General features: G+C 57.6%; 1 protein-coding gene and 1 long non-coding RNA gene across 3 annotated transcripts in view; one reads left to right on the top strand and one right to left on the bottom strand.

Annotated features, from left to right (window-relative positions):
- Positions 1 to 346, bottom strand: part of PRDM16 (PR/SET domain 16) — a 338,801-nt gene extending 338,455 nt beyond the window's left edge. For both annotated transcript variants that reach the window (XM_040264180.1, XM_040264181.1), the window contains exon 1: positions 72 to 346. In XM_040264180.1, the coding sequence (XP_040120114.1) occupies positions 72 to 108 (37 nt within the window). In that variant the 5' untranslated portion in view covers positions 109 to 346. The remainder of the gene's footprint in view (positions 1 to 71) is intronic.
- Positions 347 to 7,432: 7,086 nt separating this feature from the next.
- Positions 7,433 to 10,485, top strand: LOC120880660. Its single transcript, XR_005725079.1, has 2 exons — positions 7,433 to 10,015; positions 10,254 to 10,485. It is a non-coding gene; the product is annotated as an uncharacterized LOC120880660 (long non-coding RNA).
- The last annotated feature ends 2,052 nt before the right edge of the window (positions 10,486 to 12,537 follow it).

Below are 12,537 nucleotides of genomic sequence, written 5' to 3'. Positions count from 1 at the left end.
CCCCTGGCCCGGACGCCCCGGCCCGCGGCCCGGGCCCGGCGGCGCGGCGCGGCCGAGCGCGGGAGACTTACTTTTGGCTAGCTTCCTCGCCCTCGCCTTGGATCGCATGGTGTCGGCTCGCGGAACCTCTCTCCTCCTCCTTGAGTCCAGAAGCAGCTACACACTATCTTCATCTCCCCAGCATTGTCAGTTTGGACACCTTCGCACATGCGCACAGAGCACTCAATCTGACACCCCTCGCCGGGGCCAAAAAAACTTTGCAATGTATTCATCGTCTTCATCGTCGCGCCGCCGCCGCCGCCGCCTCCTCGGCGCGGGATTGGGGGGCTCTCCTCGGCCTTCCCGGTCTTCACCTCACTTATCTCTCAACCCCCCCCGCCCCCTCCCTCTCCCCCCCCCTTTTCCGCGCAGCTAGGAACTGGCCCTTTAAGAAAACATTCCGTGCTCTGCGCTCCCGCCCGGGGCCCGCACCCCGGACACTTTAAAAAGACCCAGGTGGCCCCGGAGGCGAGGTGACTCCCCCCCCTCCCCTGCGTCGCGTCGCGCGGCTGCTCCCGCCCCAGCTGGGCCGAAGATGGAGCGGCGGCGTTTGTCCTCAAGACTTCCTTGGATCTGGGTGCAAACGCGCCGACAGTTCGGACGCGGGTCTGGCTGGTTTTGCTTCGTTTTATTGCATTTTATTACTAATTAAAAAGCTTCGCGTTCACCGTCGTCCCAGCCCGCTTTCCTCCTGGCTCTCTCCTCCGCCCCTGCCCCTGGCTCGAGATTTCCAGAACCCGGTTCCTCCGAAGCCCCTTTCGGGCCCCGCCGCCCCCCTCGGGCCTCCCCGGCCCCCGCCCCCTCCCCTTCGCTCCCACCCAACCGCTCTAGCTTCGGGCTTCGCGGCTCAAAAACAACAGCGGTAGCGCCGCCAGCTCCGCGCTCAGCCACTGCCCGGACCGGCGGGCGGGACTCGGACCCGCCGCCCTCGGTCTCGCGCAGAGCTGCGGGGAGCAGCGCGCGGGGCACTGGAGAGGTGGCGTCCGGGCAGCCGTCCCAAAAGCCCGGCGCCCTGCACCTCGCCTCCCTCGGGCAGGCCCGCGCTCTCCTGCCTCTGCGGTCCCAGGTGAGTACCCAGCGGCGCGAGCGCCCAAGCTGGGCCACCTCGAGCGACCGGAGCCTCTGGGGACACGTCCCCCTCGCCTCTCGCGGCCCAGGTGCGTCTCGGGCTGGAGAGCGGGCGGAGGAGCAGGTGCTGGAGTGCGGGTGGGAGCCGACTGAGTGAGTGTTTCTTCTGCCCCGCAGCCCTCAAATTCGGAGGTGCGGCAACGAAGGGGCAAGGCTGGGCGCAGGCCGGGTGTCCGGGCGCAGGCCGGGTGTCCGGGCCCAGGGCCCTGGTGGGGACGGTGAGAATTGCCCTGTCGAGCATGTTTGGGATTCAAGAATGAATTGGAAGCAAACGGAAGAGCTGACATCCCCGCGCCCTTTCAAGTACCGGGGTTCTGCCAGTCTCCGGGACTTGGAGCTGCCCGCAGAGTCAGCCTGAGCTGGAGAGGGGTCCTGGGCAGCGGTGCGGGGTCTCTTTTGCTCCGAGGGGGTCCGGGCGCGCCCCTCCCCTTTGTTGTGCAGTGAGACCAGTGGGGCCTCCTCTGGGATCTACAGTCGGAGCCCCATGCCCTTGCCATAACGAAGGTGAACTGGCAGTGTCCAAGGAGCTACCCCGAGATCCCAGAGTCCTAGCAGAGGCACCCTGATGGCGAAGGGTGCATGGCCCACGCTACCCCAGAGGAGAAGCCCAAAGAAGCCCCGCTTGTCAAAAGCCAGCGGCAGTGTGCTGGGCCTTCCGCCCTGGTCTCTCTGTAGTCCGAATTGCTTCCCTGCTGGGATCCCAACCCCGACGGAGCCCCTACTGCTGGAGGGTGTCCAGTCTGGAGCCCCTCACCGCCCTGGATGGAGAAGGCACTCTGCCCAGCTCTGGTGCCCACCGACTGCCACCTCCACTGTTTCCAGCCCTCGGTGAGTGTTGCCTGTGGTGGCAGCGCGGAATTTACCCGCAGCTCAGTCTCATGGCCCACCGCCTTTCAGCTGCCTGTCCACCACCCCCAGCCCTCCCCCTCGTCCTATCCCAAACCCTGACCATCTTTCCTAGGGGACTGGGCAAAGAACCGCTGGGATCAGAAGGCTCCTGGGCCTTGCTACTGGCCCCTCAGGGGCTTGCAGGGGAGTTCGCACTTGCAGGGGGAGTAGGGCATGGCTGCAGGTCCTAGTGGGCTCAGACCTTCCCTCTGCCCAGAGTGTGTGAGGGGAAGAGTCGCTGGGAGATGGAGGAAGGTGGCTGGAGTCCTTCATTTGGAACTGTCTGCCCCACCCAACCACCGCAGGCTCTAGCTGGAGCAGAACAGGGCTGGGTGCTGGCCAGAGAAAACACAAGGTCACCCTCATACCTCCGCACCCCATATTCTCCCAGCTCCTTTAGGCCAAGGGTGCTATAGTGGCTCCTGTGAAGCACCCCCACCTGCTGTGAGAGTCCTTTCCCCACCCTGATCCCCAACTTTGCACTGTTTCTCTCACCCTGAAGGCAACGGCAGGATCCGAGGTCAGGAAGGCCCAGCTTCATTCTGGGGGTGCTCCAGCTCACTCAGGACCTCTCCATGCTCCCTCCCTCAGCTCAGGAGGTGATTAAAATTGTGGAGCACCCTTCAGACTCTGGGATCACACCCTAGCCAGCCAGCCTGCCAGCCCGGGGAAGGAGGGCAGGTGTCCTGCAGAGAGAGCCATTTGGTGCCCTTGTCTCTTTCCTGTGGTCCCCCAGGGCCCTGGAGGGTGGGGAGGGGCTCAGCTCAGAGCCTGCCTAGGGAGGGGTAAGCTAGCGATCAGGGATGGCCAGGAAGGCAGCTGAGGTACTGACACCCCCAGGGCACTCTCTCAAATTAGCTTCGTCAACTAGAGAAGCACTGGCAGGCTGTCCCCAAGGCCATGGCCTGGCCTGGCCAGGCCCTGCCCCCGCGTGGTGAGACTTAGACCTGACCAAGAGCAAGCAGGTCAGGCTTCAGGGAGAGTACTGGAGAGTGAAATGGTGGAACAGACAAAATCAGAGACAGGTCCTCTGGCAGCCAGCTCCATGTCCTGCCCCCCTTCCCCGCCACTAACCCCTCCCTGCTGACATTAGGAGTCTTGGGGAAACAAGCCCGGGCCAGTGGATGCAGAAGATGGGCAGTTTTCATTTCAATGGTACTAAAAGGTTGAAAGGCCATTTTTCAAAGTGAGCTAAGCTTTGGGGATTCTCATGACTGGTGCAGGGACTTGGGGACCCCGCGCTGGGGTTGGGGGTGCAGAAGTGCCACCCATCCCCGTCATCCCTGGTGCCCTCCTCAGGGGCACTTCCAGCTCTGTCAGACCGTCTGAGGGTGGGTGGGGCGTGGGCAGCCGTGTGCTCTACACCCTATGAAGTTTGGGAACAGACTTCAACCCTGGGGTCTAGGGCACGGGAGAGGGACTTTTACCAGCAGCTTCTGCCACAGTCTAGAATCCTGCTTCAACCCAGAGCTCAGCCCACTCCCAGCCTTCCCAGCAAGAGAGGAAGTGTGGTTGGAGACCCAAGACCAGATGAACTCCTTTGGGGAAAGGCTGGGTTTGGGAGGGAGCAAGTGAAGTTAGTACTGCAGGGCTGTCAGAAGCCTCTATAGGCCTGGGGCGCCCAAGAAACCCAGACTAAGGCATCATGCACTCCCAGGGGCCACACTGCAGGGCTAGAGGATCCCTTTGCTCAGCCAGGAAGGGGCCCCATGCCCACTTGTGGAGGCCTGGTCTCTGGAGAGGAGGTCCATATGGCGAGGTGTGTGCCTGGAGGTGCAGGGTCAGAGATGCCCAGCTGCCCATTTGAGGTCTTCAGGCCCAGAGAGCCCCTCTGCTGACTGCGGCTGGGAGGTGGGAATGGGCAGCCTATGAACCAGATGCAGTGACCCTGCTAGGTTCCCCACTGTGCTCACTGAACTTGACCACTGGCTTCAGGTACTTAGTCTCCCGGCTCCATCAGATTCTGGGTCAAGTTTTGTTCACCCTCAGATTCTTGCTCTGAAAAACAGTAGCTGGGGAAATAAAAGCAAGCTCCATTAGTTTATAAGCCGGGGCTCCTCTCCGAGTTCCGGAACTGCCCCAGGAGGGGGTCCAGACCTCCAGCCTTGCCCCACCCCCAACTTTGGGCCAGGCGTCCAGCTGAGACAGAGGTCTCCCTCTCTGGGCACATTCTGCCCAGAATGGGAATGGCTCCTATTTGAGCAGCAGCAGGAGGAAGACCACGAGGGACACTTAGGGACAAGCAGTATGGTTCCCAACTACACAGAGAAGAAAGCAGAGATGGTCTCGGAGCCCAGCAGGGAACCCTTCGGGGACTGAATGCCTTTCAGCCTGGGGTGATCAGGGTTTGGTTCAGCAAGGGTGTGGGGGACACAGACAACGCACAGAGCACTTTCTTCCCCAGCCGGATCTCCACACCGGCCTGTCATGGGTGCTACCCCAGCTCTGCGCCTCACCTGGAACCACAGGCACCTCCCTGGACCCTGGGGCTGATATTTCAGGCCCCTGTTTGACACTCTTCCTACCCCAGACCAAGAGGCACTCGCTGTGACCCAGGCAAGGTTACAAGACAAAAGGACACAGGTCCTGATTCCTGGCCCAACAAGTTCAGAAGCCATGTGCCAAAGCCTTCCCTCTGGAGCTCAGAGCAGACGCCTCCTGGCCGGGCACCCACACCGACTCCTGGCTTCTAGAGTGGGTTGCAGAGAGGGTCCAGACGCTTCCAACCAAGACTGCCCGGGAATGTGAACCACGCAGCAAGATGCCGAACAAACCCCAGATGTTCGGAACCGGGGCAGGGGGACGCTGTCTTCTGTACACGGGCTGCCTCCTGGGAGGGCCTGCTGATTCTTCTGCCTGGTCCTGGAGTCCTGGCCTGGGCGCCACCGCTCAGGAACACAGGTGCCTGGGAATCGCAGGGGACTGCCTGGGGACTGCCCCAGGCTTCGGGAGGAGGCGTTTAACCAGGACTTTCGTTTTCTTTCTTTCTTTCTTTTTTTTTTTTTTTTTTAAAGAGATTGAGGCGGTGGGCTTGACCTCCCTCCTTTGTGCCATGTGGGAGATGGCTCCGGAATGCCGGCCCAAACTGGCGGCCCAGGAAGTGCAGGAGGCGCCCGGCGACTCCTTCCCCGCGGCGCGCCAAGCGGGCCGAACTCCGCAGGCTGAGTCGCGCGGCTTCACTCACCGCGCGCGGGCTCGGGCTCCGGCCTCGGAGAGCGGTAAACGGAATCGGTTTCCCACGGTTTCCCCCTTCATCCCAGGGCCTTTCAAAAGCCGCTCACGAATTCCGTCGTCCAGTTTACGCGGATTCTGAGCCTCGCGTTCACCCCACGCCGCCTGGAAAGGGGACCCTCGCACCGTCCGCATCCCCGGGCCGCCCGCCCGTGCACACGGGGAGCAACTTCGTTCCCCTGAGCGACCTGGCCCCGCGGCGCGGGCAGAGCTCCGCCCGGCAAAGGTGGCACTGTGGTCGCTCCGGAACGCTACCCGCGTGGACGCGGCCGCCACCTTCTGCTCCCACTTCTGGCTGCGCGCGGCAGAGCCCTGGAAAACGAAAACGGCGAGCAGCGTTGCTTTCCGGATATCGGAGTCCCGGAAGCCTCTGGGTCCCAGCCGGTCCTCCGCGTCCCCAGACGCCCCAGAGCCGAGCTCACCGCCGGGCCGCCGGTACCGGAACAGACTCCCCCAGTCGGCTTGCCGGCAATCCACGCCTCGGTTTGCAAAGCCCTCTCCTCCGGACCTTGGTCCCTGGCCCTCCCACCCCGACCCCGTTAGTTTGGAAACCAAATTTCTCCTTTGGTCCCGCTGCAGACGTGACCCCGGAGGAGGAGCTGCGGGGAGATGCTTCTTCGAGCCTCAGTTTCCCTACCTGTGCAACGGGGCCATATGTTCCTGCGCCCTTCCCGGGGTTGATGTGGGATTGGCGCGGAGAAAGGACCTGGAAAACTCCCGACGGGGCCCAGTTCTGCCCACCTTTTGGGGCCAGGTTTGCGCCGGTGGAGTTCAGCTGTCGTGCACAGACTAGAAGGGGCCCAGGTTGCTCCTAGCGATCGCCGCCCTCCGCCCATCTCCTCCATCTCCTCCCGCCGCCCTCACCCCGGAACTCCCCTCTCCGCGGGCGCAGTGGTGGAGGTGTAAGGGTCCCGCTTGGCGCCTAGGCGTCTCCGCTCAGCCTCTGGCCGGGTTGTTGCTCGCCCTGGGCGGTTCTCTCAGGTTCCTTTGAGGCCCCGCGTGCAGAAAGATTTTAAGGCAACAGGCTTCTACTCTCGGGGTGGTACCACTGGCAACCCCAGATCTCGCAAAGGGTGGGTGATGGGACTGCCCCGGGAGGGGACAGAATTCCAGCTGAGCTCCTAGAAAGGAATTTTACCCCCCCACCCCCCCACCCCCCCTGCCCGCCCCATATGCCGTGGTCGGGGGGGAGCGTGGCAAGCGTGTCTGGGAGGGGGCCCTGGGGCGTGACCTTGGGTTAAAGATCAGCCTGGGGACTTCCTTGGTGGTCCAGTAGTTAGGAGTCTGCCTAGCAAAGCAGGGGCGCAGAGCCGATCCCTGGTCAGTGAGCTAAGATCCCACATGCCAAGATGCAGGGCCAAAAGATTAAAATTAAAGAAAAAAATATCAGCCTTAAACTATGAAGCTGAGCCGTAAGGGAGAGAATTGAGGGACTAAATGCCTTCATTCAGGGGAGGGGCATGGCCTGCTCAAAATGTCCTGGCTTCTCACTGCTTCTGGACAAGACCATTGGAGGGTAAGGGGTGGGGAATTGGGTGGCCAGGGGGGACCAAATGGACACACTCTCCCCAGGTCCCTTTTACCTGCTGCTAAACCAGTCATTGCAGGAAGCTCTCGTGAACAAGCAAGAAAACAGAAGAGCCCAGGACCGCCCCAGGCAGGGGAAAAAATTACCCCTCCTGCTGCCTGACCCGAAGCTGATGGAATCCGTCGAGGATTCCTGTCCCCTGGGGCAGAGCCGCCTGCTTCTGCCTCAGGCACCAAGAACCCACAACCCTGGGGCTGCAGGGAGGGAGCAGGCACTCGCAGTTCTTGGCTCCGCTGCCCCTGCCAGGACTTCTCCACCTCCCAGGCAGTGGGGCTCCCTCCCCCTCTGCCCTCGCACATCTGCAGGAGGTTCCCTGGTGAAGGAAGGACCAGTGGTGGCCAGAATGGCAGGTCAGGGGACCTCACTGAGGACTGAGAGGCTAGGGTAGCAGCCTCTTACTCACGGGAGTCCCCCCACCTGCGCCGTGGTATCAGTGAAGTTATTATGAGTGTCCTGCCGGGTAGGGGGCAGCAGAGGGACTGCCTGAGCACTGCCCCTGCCACTCACACATGACGCCCCCTGCTTCCCTTCCAGGACAAGCAGGCAGCTGTGGGGGGTGGGGGGGGGGGGGGGGGGGGGGGGGGGGGGGGGCAGGGGTAGGGGGAGCAGATCAGAGGAGCTTAGCTTAGTCAGAGCCAGAGGCTTCCCCATTCTACCTGGGGCTCCGGGGCAGCCCCCCACTAGCTTCCTAGGCATCCCAGTTTCCCACAGTATAATATGAAGGCGAAAAAATGGGTGTTGGGCATAGCTGCAGGCAAGTGTGCTGCCTGGCGCCTCCTGGGAGCTCAGGTTTTTGGAGCTGGGACGGCTAGCAGCAGGGTTCCCTGCACCCTCTGACCCCTCCTCTCCCAGAACCAAAGCCTGTCCCTCGGGCTCTGACCTGGATTCATGGAGGGCTGTTCCTTGCTCCCTTGAGGGACACAGAGGGCCAGTTGGACGAGGATGAGGGACAGGGCTCCTGGGACCTGTGGGTTCCCTTCCCCCTGCAGCTCTTCATGGGTTCCCAGAGTCAGGCCCACCCTGCCTTCAGCACCTCTCACAGGCACCATGTGCCTGCTGAGAGACCAAGGCTCTTAGACCATGTGCAGACTTTTCATTTATTCATTCAATCAGAAGCCGTGGTAATGCTGGGGCTCCTGAACTTACAGTCACACGGTGAGAGCTGAAGTGAAGGCTGTCTGTTCCTGCACACCTGCAGCTCCCAGAGCATCTGACTCTGCCCTCCCCTGCTCCCCCAGGGTCCCAGTGCCTGGGGCTGTGCTTGGAGCTCAGTGAATGAAAGAATGAATGAATGAAGAGGGCTGAGTGAGTTGAAAGTGACCCTGGGATCCCCGAAGGCTGATCTCAGCCCTAGAAATGGGGGAGGGGAGGTCCAGGCGACCTTCCCGGCCATGGCCACGGGGCCACAGCCCTGTCCTGAGCATCCTGTCCTCTGCCTGTCCCCACACTGCATCCAGCAGCCTGTGCCAAGTGACAGGGACGCAGCAATGAGCAAACCACCCAGATGCCCTGATGTGCAATGCACGATTTGGAAAAGGGAAGACCACCTGCTCAGGGGTGAGTGAGTGGGTGGGGTCAGCCTGGTGCTGGGGACAGTGGACAGAAAGAGCATCCTCAGGAGACATGTGGTCTGTCCCTCAGTTCCCTGGCCTGGAGTATGGAGCCCAGGGGGTACTGGGGCTCCAGAGCCAGGCAGGGTGCTGGCTGCTGCCCCAGTCACTCCCACCCTTGGGCTCCACCCCAGTGCATATGGCCCTAATCCCACACCGTAGGACCACAGTAAGGAGACACTGGTGCTCAGAGGAGCGAGAACTTTCCTGGGAGGCACAGTGGGAGTCACCTGGCTGACACAGAGCCCTGCTCCGGGCAACCCTCGAAGGATGTCTGCAGTGGGGGGGTCTCCATCTGGGACCTTTCCTGGTTTCATGCCCTGCCAGAATTGTGAGCTCCAAAGGGGGATCCTGATGATGACTGAGATGTTTATTTGCCTGTGTCCAGAAAGACTTGGCCACCAGGCTTTGTATTTCCTCAGAGTCTAGCTGTTGCTGGAGAGTCAGGACCCCACTCAGTGTGGGCATCCCAGGGCCATTCTGGGGCACAGACCAGTGGCTTTGGGGGCCTGGTTTGGAGCCAACATTTCAAGCAAGTCAGGCTTAGAATCTGGGCTTCTGGGAAGAAATTCCCAATCATGAAATGTGTCATTTGAAAAAATATATGTGTCAGTTAAGTGTGCACTGAGCCTGGACCACATGGGATAGGGTTGTTCTAATAAACACGAATAAGCCAGTTTTCACATTAGAGAAATAACAGTTTCAAGTAGAAATGTGGTGCTTTTAAAAGAGGTTAATTAATAAACAGCAGGTAATTGTTCATGGCACATGGTGGCAGAGGGTAATTTTCATTTTAGAGGAGAGAAGGGCCAAATGCCCCCCCCAACTCAGATTTTTTTGTGTAATAATCACCTTGGCTTCACCTCCGCCTTTAATTTTTACAGCTGGAGCTGTTTATCATCGCTCCAACTTTCACTAAAAAGGAAAAACTATCACTTAAACAAAGCCATTGAAAACTCAGCATCATATGTGGATTTCTTAACATAAATAAATCATACAAACCAAGATTTATGTTCTCCCAATGATGTCATTTGCTGAAGGCTGCCTTCCCAATCAAATCAGCGGTTAGTGACTCTCCTTTTGTGTGTGTGTGCTTTTTGCAAAATAAGAAAAGCAGCACTGGCATCCTGGCTGCTCTCTTTCTCTGCTCCACCCAGAACATCAGAAAGGTCTCTCCCTGCATCAGCACAACTGGTTCTAAATGGTGAGCACGGATTCAGCGCCACAGATGGCATTTCAAGCCTTTGTTTTTGAAATGCAGGTTCTAAGTTGAAAGACTGTTAAGGCTTCCTGAAGGATTTGCTCAGACCCCAGCAGAAGCTGGGGGCTCTGGGGGTCTCTCGGAGCCTAGGATGAGTTTGGCTGCAGGGTCATCACGTTGAAATGAGCGAGGACCACGACAGTCACCCGTGATGGGGAGATGAGATGTGGTCGCTCCGTATAGTGGAGGAGTGTCAGTCACAGCAAGGAACGAAGCCCTGATGTGGACCACAGTGTGCACGAAGTTGGCGAATGAAGCCAGTCAGAGCAGGTCACGTAACATTCCATTCTACCTATGTAGAATGCCCCTACCACGTCCAGGATGGGCAAATCCACAGAGACAGAAAAGAAACAAGTGGTTGCCAGGGTAGGGGAGAGGACGTGGCAGGTGACTGCTCCTTTGGCACAGGGTTTCCTCCTGGGAAGATGAAAATGTTCTGGAATCAGACGCCCACTTTATTTATTTACTAAAGTCTTCCTTGTTTGTTTGATTTTATTGGCTGCACCAGGTCTTAGTTGCAGCACATAGGATCTTCATTGCAGTGTGCAGGATCTTTAGTTGCAGCATGCAAAGCCTTCATTGCAGCATGCAGGATCTAGGGGTCAAATCCGGGTCCTCTGTGTTGGAAGAGCAGAGTCTTAGCTATTGGACTGCCAGAGACATCCCAGACAGCCCACTTAAAAATGGAGACTGTCATGCTATGTTAATTGTATCTCAATAAATCTGTTATTTAAAAATCACTACTGAGAACATATGTTTAAAAAGCTTTATGTTCATTTTAAAGTTTTTTTCCGTTTTGAAATGATCACACGGATGGATGAGTGTGTAAGACTGCATGTGCACACCTGGAATGTATGACATGAGCACTGGCCCCAGCTCCTGGGTGAAGCATGAGCTTGTGATAATTTTTCTTCAAAGTTCTCTGTATAGCCCCTTCCCCTAACTGCATCCCCTTCAACCAGACCAGAGGTACCCACCCCACAGGTATTTGTGTTAACCATCTCCTTGACTTGTTTTCCAGTTTTATCACCCAAGACAGATCCCTGAAAATGGGAGACTAGCCACAGAAGCTTCAGTTCAGTTCAGTTCAGTCACTCAGTCGTGTCCAACCCTTTGTGACTTCATGGACTGCAGCACACCATGCCTCCCTGTCCGTCACCAACTCCTGGAGCTTGCTCAAACTCATGTTCATTGATGCCATCCAACCATCTTATCCTCTGTTGTCCCCTTCTGCCTGTAATCCTTCCCAGCATCAGGGTCTTTTCCAATGAGTCAGTTCTTCACATCAAGTGTCCAAAGTATTGGTGCTTCAGCTTCAGCATCAATCCGATTGACTAATTTGACAGCAGCTTTCTTAAGTTGAAATGACTGAAGAATGTTAAAATCACCAGTACTGGGTACATGAAGCATAGTGAATCCAAACCGTGGTGTCCTCCTCAGCCATGGAAGGGAGTGGAATACTTGTACCCTCTACAGCACAGAGGGCCCTTGAAAACATGGTGCTCAGTGAGAGAAGCCAGTCACAAAAGGCCACATGTTGTAGAATGCCACTGATACAAAGTGTCCAGAATAGGCAAGTCCAGAGAGACAGAGCACAGTTCCGTGATTGCCTAGCCGTGGGAGGAAAAGCTGTGTCATCTCAACAGATGAAGCTTTCAAGTCTGGCTCCAGCCCCAGGTGTTGACAGGAGACCTTCATTCGGAAGCCAACAGCCAGCAGGGAAACAGGGCTGACCTGGTGGCTCAGCGATAAAGAATCTGCCTGCCAATGCAGGAGACACAGGTTTAATCCCTCAGTAGAGAAGATTTCCTGGAGGAGGATGTGCTAACCCACTCCAATATTCTTGCCTGGACAATTCCATAGACAGAGGAGCCTGGTGGGTTACAGTCCACGGGGTTGCAGAGAGTAGAACATGACTGAGCACAGGGACACACACACACAGGGTTAGGTGCCCAGACCTCGCAGTGTGGGCGATAAATCCATTCAAGAGCATACGTTCATTGTATACCTACTATTTGCCAGGGCAGTCATAATCCCAAGGATATAGTGTGACTGAAACACAAAAGCTCCCCCCACCGCCCCGCACACCACCCAGCTCCCTTTCTCATGGGGAGGCACTGACAAGCCAGATTCAGCAAGTGGGAGGCTGCACTGCTTTGGGAATAAGGAAGAGAGGTGAAGGGTCAGGGGTGAGGAAGGTGCAATTTCCAGCAGGGTGGCCCAGGGAGACTTCTCTGGGATGGTGGTGTTTGAGTGGGGATGTGAATGAGTGAGAAAGTAGCCACGTGTGCATCGAGCAGAGCAGCATTTGCACAAAGGGAACAGCCAATGCAGAGCCCAGAGGTGAGAGAATCCAGTGCTGGAGCAAAAGGAAAGAGGGAGAGGAAAAAGAATTCAACTGAGGGCAGTGGGCTGGAGGAGGCTGCAAATTGAGGTTGCGGACAGAATGAAGATGATTAATCAGCTGATCTCAAAGTAGGGTGAGCATCTCCTGGGTTATGTGGCTGGCTGCCATATCTTTAAATGTGGTAGATGGAGCAGAAAGATTCAGACAGACTTGTTGGCTTTGCTCATGGGAGGGGCCAGGAGCCAAGGAAGGCAGGCAGCATTTGTAGAAGATGGAAAAGACAAGAAAATTTGTTCTAGACTCTCCAGAAAAGAAAGCAGCCCAAGCAATAGTGCCTTGATTTTTCACCCAGTGAGACTCATTTCAGACTTCTGACCTGCAGAATAGTAAAATGATACATCTGTGCTGTTTTAAGCCACCGTGTTTGTGATAACTTGTTGCAGCA

Source organism: Oryx dammah, unplaced genomic scaffold (assembly GCF_014754425.2).
Source record: "Oryx dammah isolate SB20612 unplaced genomic scaffold, SCBI_Odam_1.1 HiC_scaffold_21, whole genome shotgun sequence".
In the NCBI taxonomy this organism is placed as follows: Eukaryota; Metazoa; Chordata; class Mammalia; order Artiodactyla; family Bovidae; genus Oryx; species Oryx dammah.
Note: the sequence above shows the minus strand (reverse complement) of the source record. Positions and strands in the feature narration are given on the sequence as shown.